The sequence below is a fragment of the Scatophagus argus genome, chromosome 6 (assembly GCF_020382885.2).
Source record: "Scatophagus argus isolate fScaArg1 chromosome 6, fScaArg1.pri, whole genome shotgun sequence".
Lineage (NCBI taxonomy): Eukaryota > Metazoa > Chordata > Actinopteri > Scatophagidae > Scatophagus > Scatophagus argus.
The window spans coordinates 12,263,656-12,287,068 of NC_058498.1; the positions used below are offsets into that span (position 1 = coordinate 12,263,656).

A 23,413-nucleotide genomic window follows, 5' to 3' on the forward strand; every position below is an offset into this window, starting at 1 on the left:
TGCTCTGTGCAGTGATGCTCGCCATAACTGAAGTGACAAAGCAAAGTTCACCACTTAAAGAAAGTCAGACTTATGTAGGTGGTGCATAATCGTTAGCCTGTGACTCACAGAGACAATAAAGCAATGTATGAAAAACAAAGACAGACATGAGAAAATCTGTAGTTGGAAATAAAAAAAAACACCCACACAGTTTGATAAGTGACTCTGGGACCACCTGACGCAGACACAGAAATAGGTAGACAGTTGTGGTCAACAGAAACAAAAGCGTCGCAAGTTCACGACAAAGGAGGAGGTTTGAAGTGATGTGGCGTTTGAAAAGACAGCAAACATGAGACAGGTGGGTGAGACGGTCAAATCCAAGCTCTATCAATCAGAAACTGGCTTGGCTGTCCTACTTGTTTGCTTTCCAAACTGCAAATTTAATAGGTCCTACATGTCGGAGTGATTAAAGATGTCTGCTCCTCGTGGTGTTTACAAACAGTACACTGCTCAGCTTTAGGAACAGGATCCACCTCAGTGACATGTCAGGCCATTTTATCATCACATCTCACCAATGACTTTTAAATGCACAGTAGAAAAGAGTTGATTTTTAATGTGAATCAAAAGGAACGCAGCTGCAGCATTTGTGTGAGCTCCCCTGTTTTGAAATGGCCCCTGGTTCTCACGTTGCATGTTTCATATTTCAAACTGCCCCTTTCAGTAAAAATAGCCCAGCAGACTGTTATTAAGACACAGAGAGCGACGCCAAGCTTTCTTGTTTACCTTCCTCAGTGCCACCATACTGAAGTGAAGAAAAATGAACACGTATTCCTCATGAGGGGAAGCCAGAGGTGTGAAGCAGAGTGGGGTCTCACGACTGGCTTATTATTAGCCCAAAATTAGCAGGAACGACTTTTTTTTTTTTTTCAGCCTCACTGACCTGGGAGAGACAGAAAAAGCAGGCAGCTTCACTTGCCAACCAAGACACACATTCTCCAGAAATCACACCTCTATTTTGGATTAAAAGTAAACATCCTCAGGGGGAATTTTGCACAGATGGACACCTGCCACCTCCCAGATAAATGATTGCTTATTTGTGGCACTGAATGTTTTTTTAATAAGCTACCTAAATATACCAAAACAAGGAAATGAGAGGGAAAACAAGATAGGACATGGAAATTTCTTCTCCTCAGCCGTGATTTTGTCTTCGTATGCACTGCACCTGTTGGCCATATGTTTTCTAAGTGCTGATACTTCCTGTTACTACTAGTATCACAGCAGGGGATTTTCTCTGGAAAAGCTGAAATCCTCCCACAGTATATCCTCAAAACAGTTTTGTGGCCTGGCTGGAACCTGATTTATTTCCAGCAGTAGAAAGAAATTGTATATTGTGTATTTGTACAACATATCTGAAAGTGGCAAATATGAACATTTTAAATATTAGCACATTAAAGGCATTTTGGTTATTTGGTTTGGTTATAGTTGTTAACTTTCTTCCAGAACAATAACCTCGAACGAGCACTCGACTGGATTTTCACCCACCCAGAGGAGGAGGAGAGTGACGCCCTGTCAGACATGGCTGACACGGAGCCCAACGACAACGCCTTCTCCAACGCAAACTCACACAGCGACTCCACGCTGTCCCCAGACAGAGACACGACGGGTCCGCGGATCAAAGACGGACCAGGACGTGAGTGACTCCTGCTGCCATTTTTGTCTTTACGTTATTTACTGTTGGTCCTCAATAGTGCATTAAATATTTAGTAACTGACTTATCAGCCTCTTTTGGTAATCAGTAGAATTACAAGTCACGTTTTTACAGTTTATAGTAAGCTTCGTAATGGGAAGATCCAGGAGATTAATACATATTTTTTAAAAGACTGACCCCTACCTTACCAATCAATGTCTGATGCTGATACATGGTGTACTCTGGTGCTGCCGGATGCTTTTTAACTCTTAATGCTCCTCACAGGTAATATGCACAGTATATTTATGTGATGAACCACCATACAACATTGTTGGTGAAAATCGGTTTGCTTTTTCAGGTTATGAGCTCTTTGCTTTCATCAGCCACATGGGAGCATCAACAATGTCTGGTCATTATGTTTGTCACATCAAAAAGGAGGGAAGGTGAGTTGCACAAAGTGTAATTGCACCTTATTCATTCAGTTCATTGCAGTACAAAACTGACAGCATATTGTAGATTACAATTTCTGTTAGTCACAGAAATGTCTGATTTTAATGTACTTTACCATCAGTCGTCTTAGGAAATGCATGTGATGAATAAAAATCAATTATTTTACTATCATTATTAAGCTTTTACCACCAAAAATGCTTGAGTAAATCTATTTTTTTTTAGACACAATAGAAAAAAATTGAACTATTTCCTCTGTCTCTGTCTCACTCTACAATAAAAATATATATTTTTTAATTTATTTATTTTGTAGGTGGGTGATCTACAACGACCACAAAGTGTGTTTGTCAGAAAGGCCTCCAAAAGACTTGGGCTACATCTACTTTTACCATCGACTGTCTAGCAGTTAAACTAAAGTTACCCCCCACCACCACCTCCACAGTGCAACCTTTTAAAGAACCGCAGTCTTTCACTCCGAAGACTGGCAGACAAGTGTAATAACAGCCACAGCGGAAATGATGGAAAGAACCTCTCAGACCGGCTGCTCGCCTTACCGTGACGTCATTCAGTGAGCAGCCGGGATCACTGGTCAGAAAGGGAAAGCGATGTGCTTTTTTGTGCATTTATGTTATGTCATGCTTTAAATGTATATTTCAGTATTTATGTTTAAGAAAAGACATTTTCTGGATTGTGGAGATTCAGAGGGATGTGTGCAATTTCTACTTCTGGAGTGCTCTGTACACAAAATAATGTTGCATATCAACTCTCATTGTTCCTTCTCTATGCCTTCAGCCACTGTGCCAGGATTTTCAAAGTGGTACTTTTTATAAATTCATATCGAAACAGGAGTGTTTCACTGCCAGCCCTTAAATGCTTTGAAATTGCAACAAACAAACAAGAAATGACTGTGCTGCTGGTGGTTTTGCATTTTACATTGAAATGCAAAAGAATGTTTCTCATGCAGAGGAAATTGATAGGACACCAACATTCTTGAAGGAGCGCACCAGGAAAGCTACGAGTTGGTGTTAAAATACAGTGGCTCAGACATGTCCCAGTTTTACCTGGCGACGACCTCCAACTTTACTGTCCGAGTTGTCGCGAAACAAGTATTTTTCGTTCCCTGAAAGCACTTTTTGACTAAATCCAGTTCATGTTTTGCACTTGATGCGGCTGATGTGGACATTTTATTCACCAGCTGTAAGCAATTGAATGTGATATCTTAAACTCCATCTTCAGTACAGCTGAGCTGGTCATTAGTCCAAAAACATCACAGTATTAATGATGCCTATTGCAGACAAAGCTGTGTTTACTGTAAGATGGCCATCAAATCACCAGTGTACACATAAGTTATATAGGAGTCCTTAATCCTGCTGTGAAATTCTTTCATTAATTATGAATGCCTGAATTGCAAAATAATTGCAAAGTAGGCAGGACTTTTCCCCTCAGCTGCAGATGGTCCAGTTTGGTCCCTTTATCACGTTGACAGATTCAGACTATGACCTAAAACTTAGGATGAATGTTTTCTTTGACCTGTTGTCACTTTAAAAAAAACAAAAAACAAAAACAGGTCAGTTAATTCAGTTATGCATCACGTAAAGCAATATATGCATCACAACCAAATCTACTCTTGAACCTGCTGTATGATAAACAGTGTACAATGAGCTGCTTCTTCTCTAAAATGTGCATTCTTGAACTATCAGACATGTTGCAGTGGTGATTGTACAGCTTCACGGTGCTCACTGCAACCAAAACCTCCTGTTCAGTTTTAATACTCAGAAACCGCGGTGAACGAGGAGACCGGCCCTGTGCTGTTTGGTCACTGTAACCTCATGCTGGATTATCCATCAACTCCATACTCATTTATCTCCTCCCTGCGTTCATAATGTGTCGGACACATCGTCACAAACATCTCATCATTCTTGTTGAGGTTCTCTCTTTAAAACTGAAGCTACTTGTACGCGACGTAGAACCGGGTTTGAATCTGCTGCATAATATTACAAAGTGTTGGCATTTCAATGACACAAACTTTAATTTCCAGTTTGGTGACTCTAGCATGCTGTGAAACTGTCTTTCACTCAATTTTGCACTTTTGGGTGCATATTTTAAAGGGGAGTTCTGCTGCTAAAAGGACTTTCTGAAGTTTACAGTGTTCTGCAAAGTCATAAATGTGATGTTCAAGGGGAATACTTTGACAATAAATGGATATTTGTGAGAGGGCTGAAAGAAAAGAGATGGTATATTTTATTGCATCTCTATTAAACATCAAAAACTGTGGAAGATGGTGAAGGAAAATGATTGTCCTTAAAAATGTCCTTCGACATTTGCATTTCAGGAAAGTCATAGTGTCTTTATTGAAATGCAAGCTGATGTCTCCAGAAAAATATCTATATGGAAGTGTCCATCTTTGAGTGATGCTCCCCTTTAACGACACTGTGCCTAGACATCACTAAGTTTTATTCAATCTCGACCCCTCGGCTTCATCAGATACTACTTGATAAACTGCTGCAGTGATCATTGTCTATGCAGCGGGGAATTTAAAAGGTCTCTCTATGCAAGTCTTGTGTTTCTGCTGTTCTTCCCATAAAAAGTGTTTTGTTAGACACTAAATGTGTCCTCATGTAAAACTGTGGTCGAAAAATCTGTTTTTCTGCTCTTCGTCATCAGGAAATGGGTGATAAACTTAAGATGTTTAGTCATAAATGTCTTCAGGTATTCTGTGTAATTCATTTTGTTCCTCAGCACCTTTTGTTCTTCCACACCTTGCTTCTTTGTATTTTTGTCTTTTTGTTTCTGCTTTCCCTCCAGTTTGGTCTCTTCCATTCTTTCTCCTCTACATTGTTAAACCTTAATGGTTCAGTTTGTCACCAAAAAAACAAAACAAAAAAAAAAAAACAACCTTTTTCACTGTCAGCATGTGTGCTAGACGTTGACATTTAGTCATTTGGATGGTACAGTTGTACTTTTGTGAGTTTTATTCTCCTTTTTATTTCATTTAACTAAATGTCAAAAAGGTTTTTCACTTGTTTTTACTCTGTTGCCTTTTTTGCAAACAAGTTTGTGCCAGTCCTGTAGTTTTCATTACATAGCTTTCCTGAAGGGATGATTTTAAGTTGACTTTTGTAATGTATTTATCCAAATATGGCTTAGGTGTATGTGAATAGAGTAATGACAGTATACTCAATGGCACTGTTTACTTAAGAGGTTTGGATAATTTAATAAACTACACCTTTGTTGAGACCGGGTTTCTTTGAGAAGGGACAACAAACTGCATTTCAAGTGTGGCTTTTTCTTCTACAAAAATAAAGACACAAGCACATAGAATATATAACAACAGTTTATTTTAAAAGATTACTTTCATGTTGTACGTTTCAAAGGTGCTAATGTTTTCCTTGTGGTTACACAGGTGGAGTAATATGCATTATAGTAGGTTTCAATAAATGAATAAGACCTACTGTATATAAAGTATATAATTTAATAAGTTAATTCATCAAAATATTTAATTCATACATGTCTGATGCATTGATGAATAAACCAGAACAAACTGCCTTTGTACACATGTTGAATTAAAGGAGTGAAGAAAGAAACTTAACACAACATGTTCTGATAACCTTTATGAGCCCCAGTGATGCCATTAATAATCTCTTACAAATGCTTGTTAGTGTCAGAACCTTAAAGAAGACCAAACACATATTTAAAGTGTTATCGCCACACTCACCAAGCAACAGCAAATGCTTTATAAACAGGAAGAACCAAAGTGTTCCAGAGTGAATACATAAACGCAGGATATGTGCAGGTCATGAAAAGCACCTTTTAATTAAAAAGTCTTATATTTAATTTGCTTAAATAGTCTAAAGTAGTTTTTCTTGCCTGCTGTATTCAGTTATGTTAATTATGAAATGTTTCTGTTTCAGATCGCGGGGTGTCAGGAGATGTTATCCACTTAGAAATTAAAAGTGGGACTGTTGTGACAGAGATATTGTTTTAGGCAGCAACAACAGAGCCACTCCAAACACGATAAAAACTGTCACTACTGCTAACGGTGGACACACAAACATCTGACATAAAATATCATATAATAAGTCCACACCGTATTGTTCTGAAGTGGCTTCCCATCAAACTTTGACATTTTGATCGGAATGATTGTGAATCTGTATTAAATTTAACACAGTCAGCCTTGCAGAAGCTCAGAAAGATGTGAAATAAACAATATTGTGAATAAATACAGTCAAAATACCATAAAACATATATAAATATAAATCAATTAATTTTTAATTTTTAAAACTCTGCATCATTCCAAAATCGTGGCTTTTGAGACGACCAGTTGCACTAAATTTCATTCATCGTTCTAGTCCCTCAGAGTGGACTATAAACAGACACAAACCTGCCATGCTATTTGCAATAATATTTATCTATCTAATTCTTAACACCTTGGGCCTCCCTCTATAAAGCATTTTGAGTAAAGCTTTTAAGATATAGATTTACAGCTTCATGAGTGTGTGCTAAACAGTTTAATGATTTACTGTTATAACATTAACCATGATCAAGTTTCAACACTAAAAAGCATTTGATAGATGGCTTCATAAGTGTTTTCAGTACATTTATAATTTGCAGAAGTCACAATTACAAAATTTCTACGGAATATATCTATCGTTAGCCAGTTGTAGCAATGTGCCAGTATTCAAGCTCAAGTATCTCTGCTCGAGCTCTGCGCACTCGCTAGATCTATGCAAGAAAAAGCATCTTGTGTAGAATATATACTGAATATATACATCACTTTTTGTCAAGGTTACAGATTTTAAAAGTGCATTGTAGAAATATTGCAAGGAAACTTCATGATGTATTTTATTTTTATATGTTAGTGGGAGAGAAAGAAAGCATTTCCATGTATTTCATGCATACGAATGAAAACAACATTCACGAAAATAAATGTAGGATCTAGCATGCGATCAACCTTGATCTGTTCCTCAGGAGCATGCGTTAAACTGGGTCAGTTCACCTGAGAAGGTAAAGTAGTAAATAGGTTCTATGAAAAGAAAAGTGTCACCAGGCATCCTATCTCAACGCATTGCAGTATGATATACACAGTTGAAGTTTAGACATTAAGCCAGCAATTTAGGGTCTCTTTAAAAAAATAAGTTTTTCATTTTTAATAACTACAGTATCTTGAAATGCAAAAAAAGCAAAGGCCTACAACCTCATAAGAAAACTAGAGTTGATTTGGTAATCACAATTCAACAGACATCATGTTTTGAGTTTCTATAGTTCACTGTTGACACAAAAGACAACTGGGAGGACCAAGGACAAAACATGTTTGTATTGAAAATGGAGAAATACTGGCCTGAAGAATAACTCTCATGTCTCTTCAGTCTCTCTCGGTTACAAATGCATTGGGTTTATGGTTTATGGAAAGAAAAGGGAATGGAAGTTTGTCTTGGATGTGCTAAGACTCTGAACTGATACAATTGAAAAACCCACAGGGATGGCGGCCAACATGCTGGCCCAGTGAGTTTCTGGCTGGCAGTATGAGCATGTGCAGCATAACTTAGTGAGGTGGATGTCAACAGAAACAAACACTTGGCTGAAACAGATATAGTTGTCCTGCTCTAGCACGCAAACACGTCTAGGGGTCTAAAAACTGAAGATATTGAGAATTACAGTCATTTTTGCATGTATTCAGTCAGAAACCAAATTATTGGACAAATTTATCCTTTATCACACCAGGTGACAAGTAAGGGGATCATTAAAGTGATTTCTGTTCACCCTGATCCCCTCCCCTGGGCTGAATATCTGTATCAAATTTCATGGCAATTCATTCAACAGCTGCTGAGATATTCCAGTATTAACCAACGTGTCAGACCAACAGACAAACAGATATTTCCATCTGTAAAGCTATGGTGTCAGCACGGCTGAAAATAACTTATTTAGTAATTCAGCAATAATGAAATATTCAACAAGGTAGCACTGATATCTATCATCCTGATTATAGGCTATGCTGCCAGTTTTTTGTTTTGTTTTTTAAAAGCACAATAAAATCTCTAGGACAGTGAATACATTTGGTCGTCCACCTCTGCTTTGGCCTCATTGCCTTTGCCATTGTGCAGTCCACTGTCTACCCCCACTCTGCTGCAGATTGTTACATGCATATATGTGCTGTGTCTCTCTGGGTTCCTCCAGCTCCTTGATCTATTAAACATCACAGTTGGCCACAGAGACTCTATGCCAACAATTTTTAAGCATCTGACTGGAGTAGCTGGTCATCTGCTTCAGCCTGAAATATCAATGTACCAGTTATGTTCAAAGTATTAGTGGAGAACATATTGATGTAACTGGTTCGACAACAGTTACAGTTTTCTAGCTGTGCACTTAAACATGAGAGATTTCTTTTCAAGTTCATCTGACATATGCAACAGACCGGTGAAGTAAAATATGTATCAGATAGCAAAGCTTAACGTACGGCAGTGAATTCGGGGCGTGCAACTGAGGTCAAAGACAAAGGGTTATAAATCCTGAAGGCTACACAATAGGTGGATGGTGTTCGTGTGTGTGTGTCTGTATGTTCCTGTCTTGGACAAGAACACTTGTTTTTGTTCTCCCCCGGTTTCTTAATGGAATACTTCTTCTCATACAGACCATGACATCAAAGCTGTACAGTTTGGAAGATGAATGGTTCTCCGACTGGCCTCTGCTTTCCCCTGATAGCATTCTCTCAAAGCACAGAATCATCACTTCATTTTGGTAAACTGAGGCAGAAAGGGACAAACTGACAATTGAGAATAGCAACATAAAACACGACCTTTTGCATAGGATCTGAGAATAAAAACCTGCTTTCTACAGCACGGCCAAACAACGGACACTCCTGTTAAACACCAAGGTGCTGAGCCATACAGTACAGCAGATTATCTATCATTTACTGCGCTGCATGGCGAGGAGCGTAGTGTTCATGTCACAAAGTGACTTTCAAACTAGCAACAGTGATACAAACAAAACTCTTCGTCAAAAAGCATGTTATGCTTTGCTTCTGAGGTGAATTATCTGGAATAGCTCGCTCCTTATAGTCATGTGTTTAGTGGATGACCTCATGTGTTGTATTATGGTGACGGGATTCAAAATATGCAAATGGTACAACAAACAGCTTTTCAAATAGGTGCAGCGTTCTGCCCAAGCTTACCTAAATATTTAAATGATGGCTGAGACAAACAAATTAAATGCATGAGCTTCGCTGCCTGTGGAGGTTCAGAAAAGATACAAATGACTGCATTAGGAAATACCCCAAGCTCGCTTAGGTGATGGCTTGCAGCTACACATATTTCTTCTGTAATGTTATTAGACTGTACTGAAATGAATACAGTCAGGAAAATTAGAGTATGGTGGGTACATTGAATGTGGGGGCTACTGAAACCATCCCAGGAGCTTAAGACGTAAGAGTCATTTGTAGATCTGAAAAAGGCTGTTTTTCTTATGAGAAAGTTTGAAAGATTCCACACTAATGATGGTTTCAAAAATCAGTGTTGCCCAGCTTTTGTGTGTATCTCTCAAACCAGTCAGCATAAAGGGAACAAAGAAACGCTAGGAGCCAAGACCAAAAAGGATAAACCCAACAAAATAAAAATGAATGGCTCAGAAAGCTTTCAAGTTCAGAAGATGGCAGTTATTTAAAGAAATCAAAACCAGTCTGAAAATGGCTTAGTGTTTTTGTGTTGCCATAAAAATAGTATAAATAAATGTTGTTCGCATGCGTTTGAGTAAGGCTTTACAACCTGGCTTGCACATTCCACTTGGGTTGAGGAAGTTATTTGTTTTTCTGAAGTGCAAAGGGAAAACTTCTAAAAGTAAGTCAGTTTTAAATGAGAATCCATTTATGAAAATGCTTAGTCATGCAGTAAGTATTATTCTCCATTGACAGAGGATGAAAACAAGCCAGGAACACAATTTGGAGTTCCAGGTCATATGGTACAGTCTTTATCATTTTCACTAAACCCATCCTTCAGAAGGGTGAGGCAGTCTTGAGTCTTTGAAAGTAATTGGATGATGAAACCCCCCTTTTTTTCCTCAAGACCTCGTCTTTTCTCTGCAAAACACCATGTGAAAGTTCCTCTGCGAGATTCTCAAACTGTCTGTCTGCCTGCCTCTCCTGGCTTAGCTCTGTTCCACTGGATGAGTCAGTTTTTAATTGATGTATTCTCTAAGGCATTACTCGTACAATCTTTGCCCCGTCCTTGTGCTCTTCAGGGAAAACACAAATTGCAGTGCAAATCCATCACAAAGCAGTCACTTCAAGCACTTGGAAGAACCTGTCCTCAGAACTGCTCCAAGGTACGCGGCGAAAAATGCGACAGTTTTGATGACTGCAGTTTATTTTGACGTGCATAAAACCACACAATTGTCTCTAACATCAGATCCAATCCATTCTGATGTGTGCACTTTGGGCTTTTGGCTGTTGCGTATAAATCGAAGGAGAAGATGCTATTGTCACTAAAACTCCTATTCCTCAAATGTCTAGGTTGAAGGCCCGCATGAGAAGGTCCAGATCGCCGATATTTGCAGCCTGGAAGAGTTCGGGCTGGTCCATCATGGACAAAGCTATCCTCAGAGCAGCCCAGATGTTTCCAGACATCACCTGGTGGGACTGCTGACGACTTCGGCTTTTCCGCTGAAGGCTTAAGGCTGTCAGAAAGTTACTGGCTGCCTCTCTGGGAAAGAAAGAATGATAAGAATCAGAATCAGAATTCGGTTTAGGACATGCTATGTTGGGTTGAGGAAGATGCTTTCATTTAATTGGACTGATTAGTCATCCTCTTACATTTCTCTTGCAGAGCTATCACTGTTTCAAATAATGTGAACTTATTGTTCTGTTAACAACAAAGTGAGAATTTGACTTGATTTTATTTGAATCTCTTTTAGCCCGCTGACTAATTTTCCAAGCATCTGAACTCAGAGTCTGGAGTCTAAGTGAATGACAGTATGCGAACAAGCTCAAAATTGCAACTGACTGGCACTTGCTTTTTTCAGGCTGGGCTGTGTGCTAACCATAGGTTAAGGATGTTTTTAGTTAGGTTTTTAACATCTTCTTTACGCCTTTCTAGAATCAGCCAAGCATGTGAAAATATCACATTAAAGGCACAGAGAAAGCCTGCTCCAAATTACCCAACATTAATTAATCCAAAGTTTTGTTTTTGACTAGTAATAGATTGATTCTTTCAGCTAATCATTAAGAAAAACCGCCAAACATTCTCTGGTTGCAGCCTCTTTAATGTGAGGAGTTAATGCTTTTCCCTGTCATATGTGATGGTTAATAGAGCTGTTCCACTTCTTGGACTTTTGAATAGGTCAAGCATCTGAATACTTGGCCTGACAAAAATAAACCTGACATTTATCTGCATACCGTGACAACATTCAAAGAAATAACTGTAAATTATCAATACTGATGTTTCCTCATTGGCGCAACCCTAAGTAATTGACTTGACTGCCGGTCACTCACCTGTGTGCCCCCAGGTTAATACAGCTGATGCCCAGGTTGTAACGGGACCTAATAAACCCTGGCTGCAACTCTAAAGCTCGCGTGTAAGCCTCCACAGCCTCCTCACTCCGGTCCCCGTTAGCCAACGTGGCCCCCAGGCGATTCCACAGCAAGTAGTCCTGGATGGAGGGTGAGAGGTGGGGATGGTTGAGGGATAAGCAGTTTCAGAGGATGAAGATGAATGATCTGTTATTAGTGAAGTTCACTGAGATGTGGGTTGTCAGATGCTGCCAGCCTTAATAATGTGTCTCGCAAATATACTGTACTTCTGGATGTATTTAATTAGTAAACACACTGGAGAGTTCCTTTTAGCTTGAATTAAAAACTCATCAGCAGCAGCTCTTCAGTTACAGCATTAAGTCTTAAATGTTTTGAAAGACCTCATCAAGTGGCTGACAATGTCCTTAGCGGAAAAAAAGCACGTGAAATAGAGTTGAATAATGTGGGCTGCGACACAACATTGAGCCCCGTGTCTGCTGTGACAGCATGACAAAGCAGTGTTAGAGCTAGAACTCGCTGTTTTTTTTCTTCTTCGATGCACAAAAAAACAAGGAAGTGTTTGGAGAGCTACACAACTCCCTGCTATGAAGTAAGCTAACAAGGGTAATTTAAGAAGAGCTGAGTTACATCACACAGGATGCCCTTGTCGTTGTTTCCCACCTGCAGGTAGACAGACACACACAGAGGTCATGGTCTGCTACAGTGTAGGGGTCCTTCATCTTTAGCTAAGCCTGGCAGCGGGATATAATTATCTGGCTTTGTGTTCTGAGCTATTTTTCCAGCAGGGGAGCAGATATTACCAAGTCAAATGGGGGAGGCTGGATTTAACAGTGAGTACTATTCCTGCCGGCCTGGGACAGCGCTCGGAGGACAGAGATTGATTTGCATGCAGGAGATGCAGGGATGGAGAAAAGGTTTGTGGTTATAATTGTGTGTTTATTTTGTTTGTTGTGTAAATGGATGCATTCCAGAGTATGAAATATGCGTCAAAGTTTAGTTTTCTACGTAAATGTGTGTGCGCTAGATCTCACTCTGCTCATGAGGAGGACCGTTATGTGTGCCAGTCAAGAGTTCATGAGACCAGATTCGCCAGCTCCTTGCTTCACATATTGCTGCGACAGTCTGATGTGCTTCACTGCATCTGTTTGTATGAGCTCCCCCTCGATAATTGCGGTTCCATCTCTCTAAGGATGTGTGCCAGCTTGAGGGCTTCATGTCTGCTGAATGTGTTTGCATGAGAACGTGTGGTGCGTGACAGATCGTGGTTTTCAAGCGTGAACTTTAGTTTTGTATGTGTGTGCGCGCGTGTGCGTGTGTGAAACCAGGTAAATATCCAACAGACCAGCTGTAGAAGGTAGCTAGTATATATATATTTTTAATTACTGGCATTTTAGCTTGATGTTAGGGTTAGGTTAAGGTAAGGGTTAGGGTTGGGCAAGTAATGTTTATTGTTATGGTTAGATGGTGGTTAAGCCTCCAGGAAATTAATGTAAGTCTATGTAATGTCCCCAAAAGTGACAGAAACACAACTGTGTGTGTGTGTGTGTGTGTTCCTACCTCGGGCCGCACTGACAGGGCCGTATTGAAAGCCTCCACAGCTTTGTTGAACTCTCCGCTGAGGTTGTAAAGCACCCCGAGGCCCGTTTGCAAATCCGGGTCAATACTGTCAGAGTTTTGCTGAACTGCTTCCAAGAAGAGCTCCTTGACCTCGGGTTGCAGGGAGCTGTGGACACACACAGAGACAAACACACACATAAGAATTGGTGAGACACTAGGCTACTGAATGAGCACTCTTAGGATCACACAGCTATGATGTGTACTGTACTGCATGTCAACACTTATTCAGAGTGTAAAAAAAATGAGAGAATGTAAAGTATAACAAAGAGGGACAATGCAAAGAGAGTTCAGTTTATGAAAGGTCAGTAGTATTCACTTTTGTTTTTGTTCATTGGTTGTGACAGAAAGACGTGGTTTACAGTGTTTGGGGGTCTTTTTCATTTGTTTCATTTGTTTTTCATTTTGTATTTTGTTTGAATTTTGTACAACCACTACTAAAGCACTGGAACTTTATGGAGCAGCAGAGCCATGAAAGGAGCGACATGAAGCATGGATCCATAGACAAATGTCAACACTTTAACCCATTAGGGTACTCCATGATTGAGTACCAAAACAGACCAAGTATACAGTAATATAATAAACATTTTTTCATGGGCCTAGTTTGGTCCACTTTAGTCACATCAAGCCACGATGACATATGTCTCCACTACAGTCACTCAGAGGGTCGATATCTGCTGCGAGCCACACTGCTGTGGTCCTGCTTGATAGCAGGGTCAACTAGAGTCGGCCCGTGGTGGTATTCCTCCCTCAGCTTTATATTTGGCAACTAAACTCACGTGTCTGCTTGAGACTAGAGGGAAAGCTCTTTGGAGTCTCTTTGTGTTCACCTCTCAGTACATTTGTAGCTTCTATCTGAATCTCTGTGGCCGGGAGTTCAGTTCCACTTCTGTGTTCCTGTTTGTACATTCACTGATTGCTTTCAGTTGTGTTGGAGCTGCGTTAGTTGACTGCTATTGCAAAAACTGTAACCTTTCCTACTGTTTCACATTAAACACTTGGGTGGGATACTTTCATCTTTGTCACCAAGTTAGTAAAGCTTCATTAGTGGTGTTAATATTAATTTAAAAACAGGTCTAATTGACATGTTGTATTATTTTTTAATATTTCTAGGGGGAATAGTACAGAATAATCAATGTCAATTGTCTAATGTTCCACTCAACATTTTTGTCCTCTCTCATGTCCACTCTGGAATGGCTCTACGTCCCCCCCCAGAGGGTCTACACCCACAGCTTGAGAACCAATGCTCTAAAATGAAAAATTAAATAAGTGACTGCTGGACAGCTACTTTTCCCTCAGTGGTCATTTGTTGCTGCGCTTTTGGACAAAGACAGGCACTGCACTTCATTTTACATCTTAGTTTCCACTAGACCTGTCCTAACCAAGAGAGCAGAGAGAGAAAAATGAGTCAGGAGAGCTGTAGAGAGGAGTGCAAAGAGAGAGTGATGGAGTAATCAGCAGAAATGAAAGATGATATTGCATGGATTAGAGGGGAGACCACAGTAATTGGGATGTACCTGTATCTCTTCACACTGACGGTGTAAAGTGCTGCTTTATCATGAGCAGAATTAGGTCCTTTCAATCCGATATACCTAACAATCTCATTTCATCATCATTCTGGCTTAAGATAACTCAGATGGTCGACATTCTACAGCAGTGTGAGTGTTTGACAAGACTGATATGTGTAGTCCCATGTAAATGATGTCTCGCCAGTGAAATTACACCAATACCAGCTGTGGTTGAGAGACCTTGAAACAAGCTTTTGCCCTCCCTGACAAGCTAATAGCAGTTTAAGTAAAATGGATGAGAGTCTGAAATAGCTGGTAAGATCTTGTTTTTGAGTGTGCAACATGCAGCGCATGATATATCATATGTTTGTCAGTTACTTAATGACCCTGGGCTGGGTACAAGGTTGAAATTCAGTTCTGGCATTTTAATGTTAGTTTACAAGTATTAAAACTCACAGATAGTGACAAATTCTATAATATTTTCTCTCAGTTATTGACATCTGAATGACCTAAAAACATCTAAATGCTCCATTCTTTTGTTTTCTTAAGGTACTGTTAAACTGTCTGCCTATTCAGTCTAAGTACTCCACCTTTCATGTCGGCCCATGTTGGGAGCATGAGACATCCTGCGCTGGGAGTTTGGGGATCCCATCAGGTGGGTTTTGCCCTTCAGCAGGTGCTTGTACTTTGGATTGTGTCGCAGCCAGCGGAGCAGGGCTTCACAGGCATCATGTCGCATACCAGTGTTGGTCAGGCTCACTGCCAGAGCCATGAGGGCCGCGAGGTTGTTTGGGTGGAGCTCCAAACATCTGGATGGAGACAGGACCCGGGCATGGGAGAGAAGAGATGGTATAAGGTGTGCACTTCAAAGGGAAATCTAGACTTGACAGGCATTAATTAGGACAGGCCAAGGCAAGGGAACATCAGGTGGAGGCTAATGATTTCTTGGTCAGTATGGATGAGTTGCACCTTTCTTGCTCTGCAACTGCTGCAGAGGAGCAGGTTTGCATGCTGCCTTCAGCAGCCGGATTAGGTGATTTGCATTGGGTTTGTATTTGGTTGAGAAAAAATGCCCTTGGCAATTGTCCCAGTGCTAGAGATGGAAAGTGTATTTGTACTGCATGCTAGTAAGTTACATCACTGGTTATATCACTGGAACCACTGCCTCTAAGATCTATGCTGGCCTCTGTAACTGAAAAAAGGAGAAGAGCAGCACTGTGACAAACAACTTGGATTAGTTAAGAGACTGGAGGAGAGGCCAAACCAAGATTTAGCTTTCATCAAGATAATTTTCTGACCAGATTTGCTACAGTTGATGTTCCAACTTCCTTAAAACCCTCATAATCTCAGTCGAACCAAATTATTTCAGTTCCTCACTTCAGTGTGCTATAGGTGAAGATTACATAAAGTTAAGGTCACTCAAATCCATCCTGCACGTACAAGGATGTGTTCTTTTTACAAGATGTTTTGCTTCCCATGGGCGCAACGTGTAACATTGAAAAGAGAAATACAACAAATCCATATTTTTCTCAAGGACAGAGTCACAACATAAAATAGCCACCATTTGTTGTTGGACTCATTTTAGCATCAAAGGTGAATAAAAAAGAAAAAACAAGATAGACAGTCCTTTGTAAAAAAAAAAAAAAAAAAAAGATTTTGGCCAAACATTTCAATATTATATGATGCTTTTTTAAAAGTCAAATTCTCTATGGCATTATTCAGTGAAGTGGTGAAGAAACCCAGAATAGAGCAGGATAACATGGTGCCAACTGAAGTGTTGCCAGTGTAGCAACTACAGGACTAATGCCAGGTAAACATCTAATCTCACTTCATACTCAGACACTCACCCTCACAGATGGAGCTATTACATAACAAACAAACTAAAGTGTGCACCACGCAAACTACACGAGGTCTGAATGGTGTTTCTGAATATGCATACTGGATTAAGTGAGATTCTAGTAGGAATTGAAAAGTCAGTTCTTCACATCCTTTTTAATCCCATCTACATAGAGCAGCAATTAAATGTTTTCATCTTTTTAAATTTTCTTATTTTATTTCACAGAATGGACCATGTGTTACACTTTAAAAAGTTGGGAAGCTTTTTGCTAGACTGGCTGTGTCTTTCGTTTTCAGTTGATTTGTCAGTATTCACACTCCTAGATAGGTGCAATTTTTGGCTTCAGCAGTGTTATGAATGAAAGTGGGCCACCTCCCAATGAGGACTGTTGATATTCCGGTTCTGTGCAATCACCACCCATGTGGGGTGTCTCTATTTTAAGAATAAAAATCACAGAATTTCTTTTTCCAGTCACTGGTAGGTAAAGTAAAACGGCCGTTTTGAGTTGACTTGCTGAAAAGACTGCTGACAAAAACTTGAAACTTGAAACCTCTTAGGCAAATTTCATTCACCGGGCTTCATCTTCTGACATGATATTTCCACAGAATCCCACTTGCACAAACATATGGTGTCCCCGAGCAGTAACAGCTGTCAGCGTCACCAAGTCTGAGAGCGGTTTTTGATTTTAAATGGGGATTTTGATGCAGTTGTTTCTCCTTACCTCTGGAGGGAGACAATAGCAGCCTGCTCGTTCTCATTTTCAGCCTGCGTGGTCCCTAACACTTGCCAAGCCTGCAGACAAAAGCAGACAAAATACAGGTAACAGTAAACAGCAGGGTGGAAACCTGGACTCCATAGCTGGTATTCTCCAGGGGCTGAAACAGTTACAGTGGCTCAGTATTTTCTGTCAGGTACAATGAGTGGGATTCAGCACAGTCAATGATGCCAGTGTTTCAGACTCATGCCGACAGAGGAGCTGCCTTGCATTTAAACAGTCAGACCTCAACAGGATATAAAACCTTCACAAGGTCAAATAGGGGTGCATGCAATTATGATTAAAAATTGGCAAAGTGTTCAGCCTTGTGGTTGTCCTTAGATACTCTCAGATACTTCAATAAATCATTCAAGCATTAGGAAGTCATTTATTATTCAAAGAAGTTCAGATATGACTTTCTGAAAAAGTGCGGCAATGATTAAGGTGAGGACTTATTTATGTAGGCCTGACAGTTGATTAGTTGGTCAATAGAAAATGAATCAGGTAGTATTCTGCTAATGGACGTATTGTTTGAGATAATTTGCGCTGAAATTTCTTGTGTTGTGGACTGTTACCCAGATCAAAACAAAACACTGAAGAAGTCATCATGGTCTCTGAAGTGGTGGGCATTTTTCACAATCTTCAGACATTTTATGGACAAAACCATTCATTAATTGTCAGAGGAATTTGATAACTGATGAAAATAATCATTAGTTGCAGTCTTACATTTATCGGAAAATACGTTTAGGCAACCACACGTGAATACTGGAGCTTCAACAAATGATTACGTTCATTAATGGTAATGTACTCAGTTAACTGATTAACTGTTTTGTCTACAAAAGTTTCCCAGAGCCCAAAAATGATTGTTTGGCATTTTTGCTTGAAACACAACTTAAATGATTAACCGTTCATCCAAATGGTTGCCATAGTTATAGTAGTTAAATCAACAATATGTTTGCTGAGTTCTTGAGCCTCGCTCTGCAGCTGATCTTCTGTTGGTTCTCAGCAGGGACACACAAATGGAAAGAGCCCTTGATCAGCACAAGAAGGCAGACAATGAGACACCTAACCTCAAATCAAAAAGAGATTATGAAATTACTCTTCTGTATTTTGTGCCTGTAAGGGCACGCTTAATAACCTGTACTAAAGCTAATCTTTGTAGATACTTTTTTGTTGCACTCTGTGAAATGAGGGACGAAATTATTTCTGAATGATTCAGAGGTCTTCACAGTGGGGCAATAAGCCACTAAGCATCCTCGGAGGAATTTAGGAATCGTATTAGTTCCATACACCGCGGGATAATCCTCTCCTCAGAAAAACTGGCACATTTCTGTATATTCCAGGGGACTCAAGTACTTTGTATGAGGGCTTTGCGCTTTCAGCCTGCAAAGAGGTCACTTCTTTTGAGGCGGGGAGAGTACAAAAAAGACGAAAAACCTGCGGAATGAGCTATTATTCAGCTCACTGGGCAAATGGAAATTTTCATCAAGAGTATGAACAAGTTGAGTATTTTTGCTACAGTAAACAACCTTTTTAACAAACAAACAAAAAAAATTCTCTGTCCTCTATAGGCAATCAGTGTCTTGCCTATGGGTGCTGCCTACTACATCGGCTTCACAGAGCCTGTGGTCAGCGAGGCATTCTTCCTCTCTAGCTTCTTATTGAAAATGCATCTTCAGCTGTAAACACAAGAATCTCTATGGCTAACTGAAAAAAAATACAATGTGTGTGTTAACACGTATGTGCATGTGCCGACTAAATGAATTCACCTCTGAATCATGAGGGTCTTGCAGGACAGCTGCTTCCAGCAAAAGCACAGCGTTTGGCAGGTCTCCCTCTCGAGACTTCTTTAGTCCCTCTTCAAATGCGTTAGGCAAGTCCTTATAAGGATTATCTGTGTGGAAGTAGTAACCCTGTCAGCGAAAAAAAAAAAAAAGAAGAAGAAAGGAATAGGAACAGTAACAATGTCAGTTTCTCTCTTCCATATTTAAATGCAAATCAGGGCAGCTGCCCTGTGCAGTTGTATATTTAAGCAAAGCTCCAGCAGCAGGAATTGATCTTTTCTGCTTCACATCAAACCTGGGCTGAGTGCCGTGGGGTTTATCTGTTCTCTTTAAATGTTAAACTTTGCATTTTCAAAGTGCGATTACCCTGGTGTGTTGTTGACAGCTTCTGAGCATGATGACTTTGAAACTGTTTTTAGCTCTGCACTGGGATCAATCAGGAAGCCCAGCAGTCTGATCTTGTATGATTTCCTTATAGAAGAAGGTAATCTAATATGTAAATTATACTGCTCAGCCATATGCTTTGAAATGCCCTCTGAAACCCATAAATATTCTATATAGGAAAACCTTCACATCTTGGTGATGCTGTACACATAGGATAAAATATAAACTATATTGTGTGCCATTCCAAAATGTTTTAAAATGTTTTGAATTGAGGAAAATGGAAATTTTAATATTCAAAAATAGTTGCCAATTTTGAAAGTGATTTTGTGAAAGGAATAATATGCAGTAATTTATACTGAAACAAAAGTAATCTCTCTCAGTCGTCATTTATGACCCTGTAAGTGTGTGGTCCTGTTTGTATCTGCAGGGATTCTTTCCTCTGCTTGTATCTCGTTATTTTCTTCCTATTTTCTTCCTTCGTGCTGCGCTGTTTAGACCCCATGCATTATGGCATGAGGTCAGGACAGTATAGAAATTTAGCAACCAAATTTAGTGTCTCTGTCCCTCCATCTGTCATGATGAGATGCAGATCTGTATGACCTACATAAAGGCAGGCAGGCTGAGCAGAGGCACACAGGGAAATGATTAAACTTGCGCTTTGACTGTATTCACACAAAATCTGAGAGGTTGCTCTCTTTCTCTCTCTCTGTCCCTCACTCACTCACAGCAACCAAAATATTCTACATGTTATGCCTTTAATATATTAGGGTCTGAATCATGGTGAAAACCCAGAATGCTCTATCATGCTTTTGATCAAGGAATACCACAGCAGCTTCCGTTTTTACTTTGCATTTTGCTCTACTATTTTGACAGAAAATCTTAAAGTCATAAGCACAGTAAACATGCTTCATATCACAATTTGATAATCGATGATCACATGACGATTGCAAAATTTTAATCATAGTGACCTTCTCATGTGGAGAGACAGTTGAGGGAATCTGGGCCTGCTCGTTTTCTGTCAGCCAGTTGCGACGGGCAAGCTCTTCCCACTCTGCCTGCATCTTATCCCAGAACTCGGTATCTGACTACAGACGTGGGTGGGTGGGTGGGGGGGTTAGATAGATAGATAGATGGGGAAGGGGCAGAGGAGAAATTGAGTGATTAATGCATGGTAGAACAACAGCTCTTGTAATTTCCCATCATCCTACTGTTGGAAATGTCACATCTGTCCGGCTCACTAGCTGGCTGTAATGTATGGACTTCACACTTCTGATGACTCATTGCATTTGCAAGTCAAATCAGAGCCAAAAGGAGCTATCCACACTTTGCATGGAAACATAAGGGTGGCTTCACCACAGAAAATCAATACACAAGATTAGAGCCTACTTCCACATTTAGATTGATTGACAGGTCTTTTAAAATGCTAATTAATACTTAACAGTAATTAAATCTGAAGTATTAACATTTTCTGATGTCCAAAAGGTAAATTTTAACCACATTGTTGGTAATGTTTGTAGGAGAACAGGCTTGTGATTTCATATATGATCAGTTCAGAAATGCACAAAAACAGAATATTAGACAGAAGATCAGACAGAAGATTTTAATCATGCATTTATCGACACATTTTTGGGGTCAGCTGGGGCTTAAACCTCTCTGTTAGTTTGACATTTGAACTGCTATTTGTTGGCATTTCAGTTAGCTGACTGAATCTTTGGAAGATTTTCATAGATGGATAACCAAACAGTTAAATATGCTAATCTACCTCCTGGAGCAGCTTTTCTTTCTCTGTCCATGAGAAAACCTAAAGCCTGCATATTGAACCTTAGAAAGAAGCATCTTCCATTTATTTTTTTATTTAAGAACAACACCCATTAAGGTTTGAATGAGTCTCAAATTCCTGTAAAGTATAAAACATCGGAATATGATATAATGAAACAACATACTACTTCTAATAATTAACAAACGGCTGAAACGAACTGCTTCCTCCCATTAAAAAGGGGCTTCAATTCCTGACAAAGAAACATCATTTACACTTGATTTAAAAAATGTTTGTATGATGATCACCAGCATAGAAAAAATTGCACCACTTGACATTTCAGTACTTATGAACATTGAGAAAATTATTCATTTGTACACTGCCTCAAACCCAACATTCAGTTAGATGTAAGGGAGGCTTGTGCATGTAATTCAATACTTAATACTAGTGAGAGAGATGCAGTACTGAAATCCAGATCAGACTGGATGAGTAGGTACATTCAAAAGCAAAAACAGTGAAGAGCAACTTATATAATATACTTGTTTATTGAGATGGCACAGGAGTTTTGTGGAAAAACTTATATGATGAAGTGGCTTATATTACAACTCATTTGCACTTTTTTGAAAGGTTTGAAAATACACCAACATCAAAATTAACACAATAATTAACACAATTGCAATTAACACATTCCTAATTCTTATTTTCAGCAAATATGGCATATTGATTATATCAAAATTTTATTTTTATACTGACCTGAGAGGAAATTACTGCTCTTTTATCTTATGCCCCAGTGACGATAGTTTAGGTACTCTTTTAGTTCATTTAATCACATAACATGAAATGTGCTCTCATTGTTATGCAGATGACACCCTGCTTAACTAAAATGATTATAAATATCCATGTGTTTTGAGAAAACTTTTTTTTGTTTTGCCTCCAAACAGAGTCCAGTTGTTGCTGCTTAGTAAATGCATATCCCGTTCTGCCTCTAAAAGGTGAAGGTGTCTGATGAGACTCATGCAGTAGATTTAAAAGAAATGCTAATAATGTGCTCAACTGTGTTTTTTCCATCTTGAGAGCACAGCTAAAATTAGAACCGTCATGAATTTTAGCGATACAGAGGGGATTATATGTGCCTTTATCTCTTCTCACTTTGACTAGTGCAACACTCTGTTTATCTGCCTTAGCCAAGAGCAGCTGAAACAGCTTCAGTTGGTTCAAAAAGCTTCATCAAGGGATTTAACTAAAACTCTTCAACACTGTTTTTCCATCTTCTCATTGTACAATATCTGGTTGTTTTAGAGTTGATTCAAAGGTTGATTAATGGTTATTTCTATAAACATAGATATTTAGAACTCTGATTCCAAAAAGTTGCTACGAAGTGTAAAAGGAAAATAGTTCTTGCAAATCATGGACGTTGTGTGCTCTGGGATAAAGAGGAAAAGGACCATCCAGATTGTTACCACCGCCAGTGTCCGTGATGATAGAGGGGTGTGCCCCCTTCATTTCTGCCTAAAGTGGTAGATATGTACATACAGTTCTTCATAACTTATGCCTTTGCCACTACTACCATACAGCTTTATTCCACAGATGCAGTGAAGTCATATCTGTTTTTCATGTAAAATTTAGTATTCATTCATAGTGGAGTGGGATGAGCATGTTTCTTCGTCTTTCTGTCATAGGCAGAGCAAACAGGGAAGAATGATGCCAAAAAGAGCAGAACAACCTATTATTGAGTCCTCTACAGCCAGAAACTAATCAATATACGACAACACTGTATACAGTAAGTGTGTGCACAGGGGTCAGAAAGTAAGAAGATCTGCTGTAAGAATGTGTGCATCTGTGTCTAAGGCCTTCTCATCTCCCCATCTTAGAGACTTGTGATTGACATGGAGGCCACACTGTGGCCCCTGACGGTGAAGGATGGTGGGTAATTGCTGACTGCTGGCTCTCAAACAAATTGCTTGAAGTTGAGTCTCTACTGCTAGCTCTGGGAGGAAAAGCACAATCAGAGTTCCTGAGGTGGAGGAAATACATGGAGGGAGGTCGCGGTGCGGCTGGAAAAGTCACACATGAAAAGAACTTGAAGTGAAGTTAAACGTCCAATAGTCATGATGTGGTATTGATTGGTTCTGATGGTAATCTTTCA

General features: G+C 39.6%; 2 protein-coding genes across 9 annotated transcripts in view; one reads left to right on the forward strand and one right to left on the reverse strand.

The window, feature by feature from the left end:
* The window catches only part of usp13 (ubiquitin specific peptidase 13), a 28,847-nt gene extending 23,464 nt beyond the window's left edge, over positions 1-5,383 (forward strand). For all 6 annotated transcript variants that reach the window (XM_046391532.1, XM_046391533.1, XM_046391530.1 and 3 more), the window contains 3 exons: positions 1,480-1,669; positions 2,025-2,109; positions 2,427-5,383. In XM_046391532.1, the coding sequence (XP_046247488.1) occupies positions 1,480-1,669; positions 2,025-2,109; positions 2,427-2,523 (372 nt within the window). In that variant the 3' untranslated portion in view covers positions 2,524-5,383. The remainder of the gene's footprint in view (positions 1-1,479; positions 1,670-2,024; positions 2,110-2,426) is intronic.
* Positions 5,384-8,118: 2,735 nt separating this feature from the next.
* pex5la (peroxisomal biogenesis factor 5-like a) overlaps positions 8,119-23,413 on the reverse strand; it is an 80,450-nt gene continuing 65,155 nt past the window's right edge. For all 3 annotated transcript variants that reach the window (XM_046391539.1, XM_046391538.1, XM_046391537.1), the window contains 7 exons: positions 20,480-20,596; positions 19,113-19,256; positions 17,311-17,381; positions 15,343-15,561; positions 13,188-13,353; positions 11,592-11,749; positions 8,119-10,803 (listed from right to left, as the gene is read on the reverse strand). In XM_046391539.1, the coding sequence (XP_046247495.1) occupies positions 10,602-10,803; positions 11,592-11,749; positions 13,188-13,353; positions 15,343-15,561; positions 17,311-17,381; positions 19,113-19,256; positions 20,480-20,596 (1,077 nt within the window). In that variant the 3' untranslated portion in view covers positions 8,119-10,601. The remainder of the gene's footprint in view (positions 10,804-11,591; positions 11,750-13,187; positions 13,354-15,342; positions 15,562-17,310; positions 17,382-19,112; positions 19,257-20,479; positions 20,597-23,413) is intronic.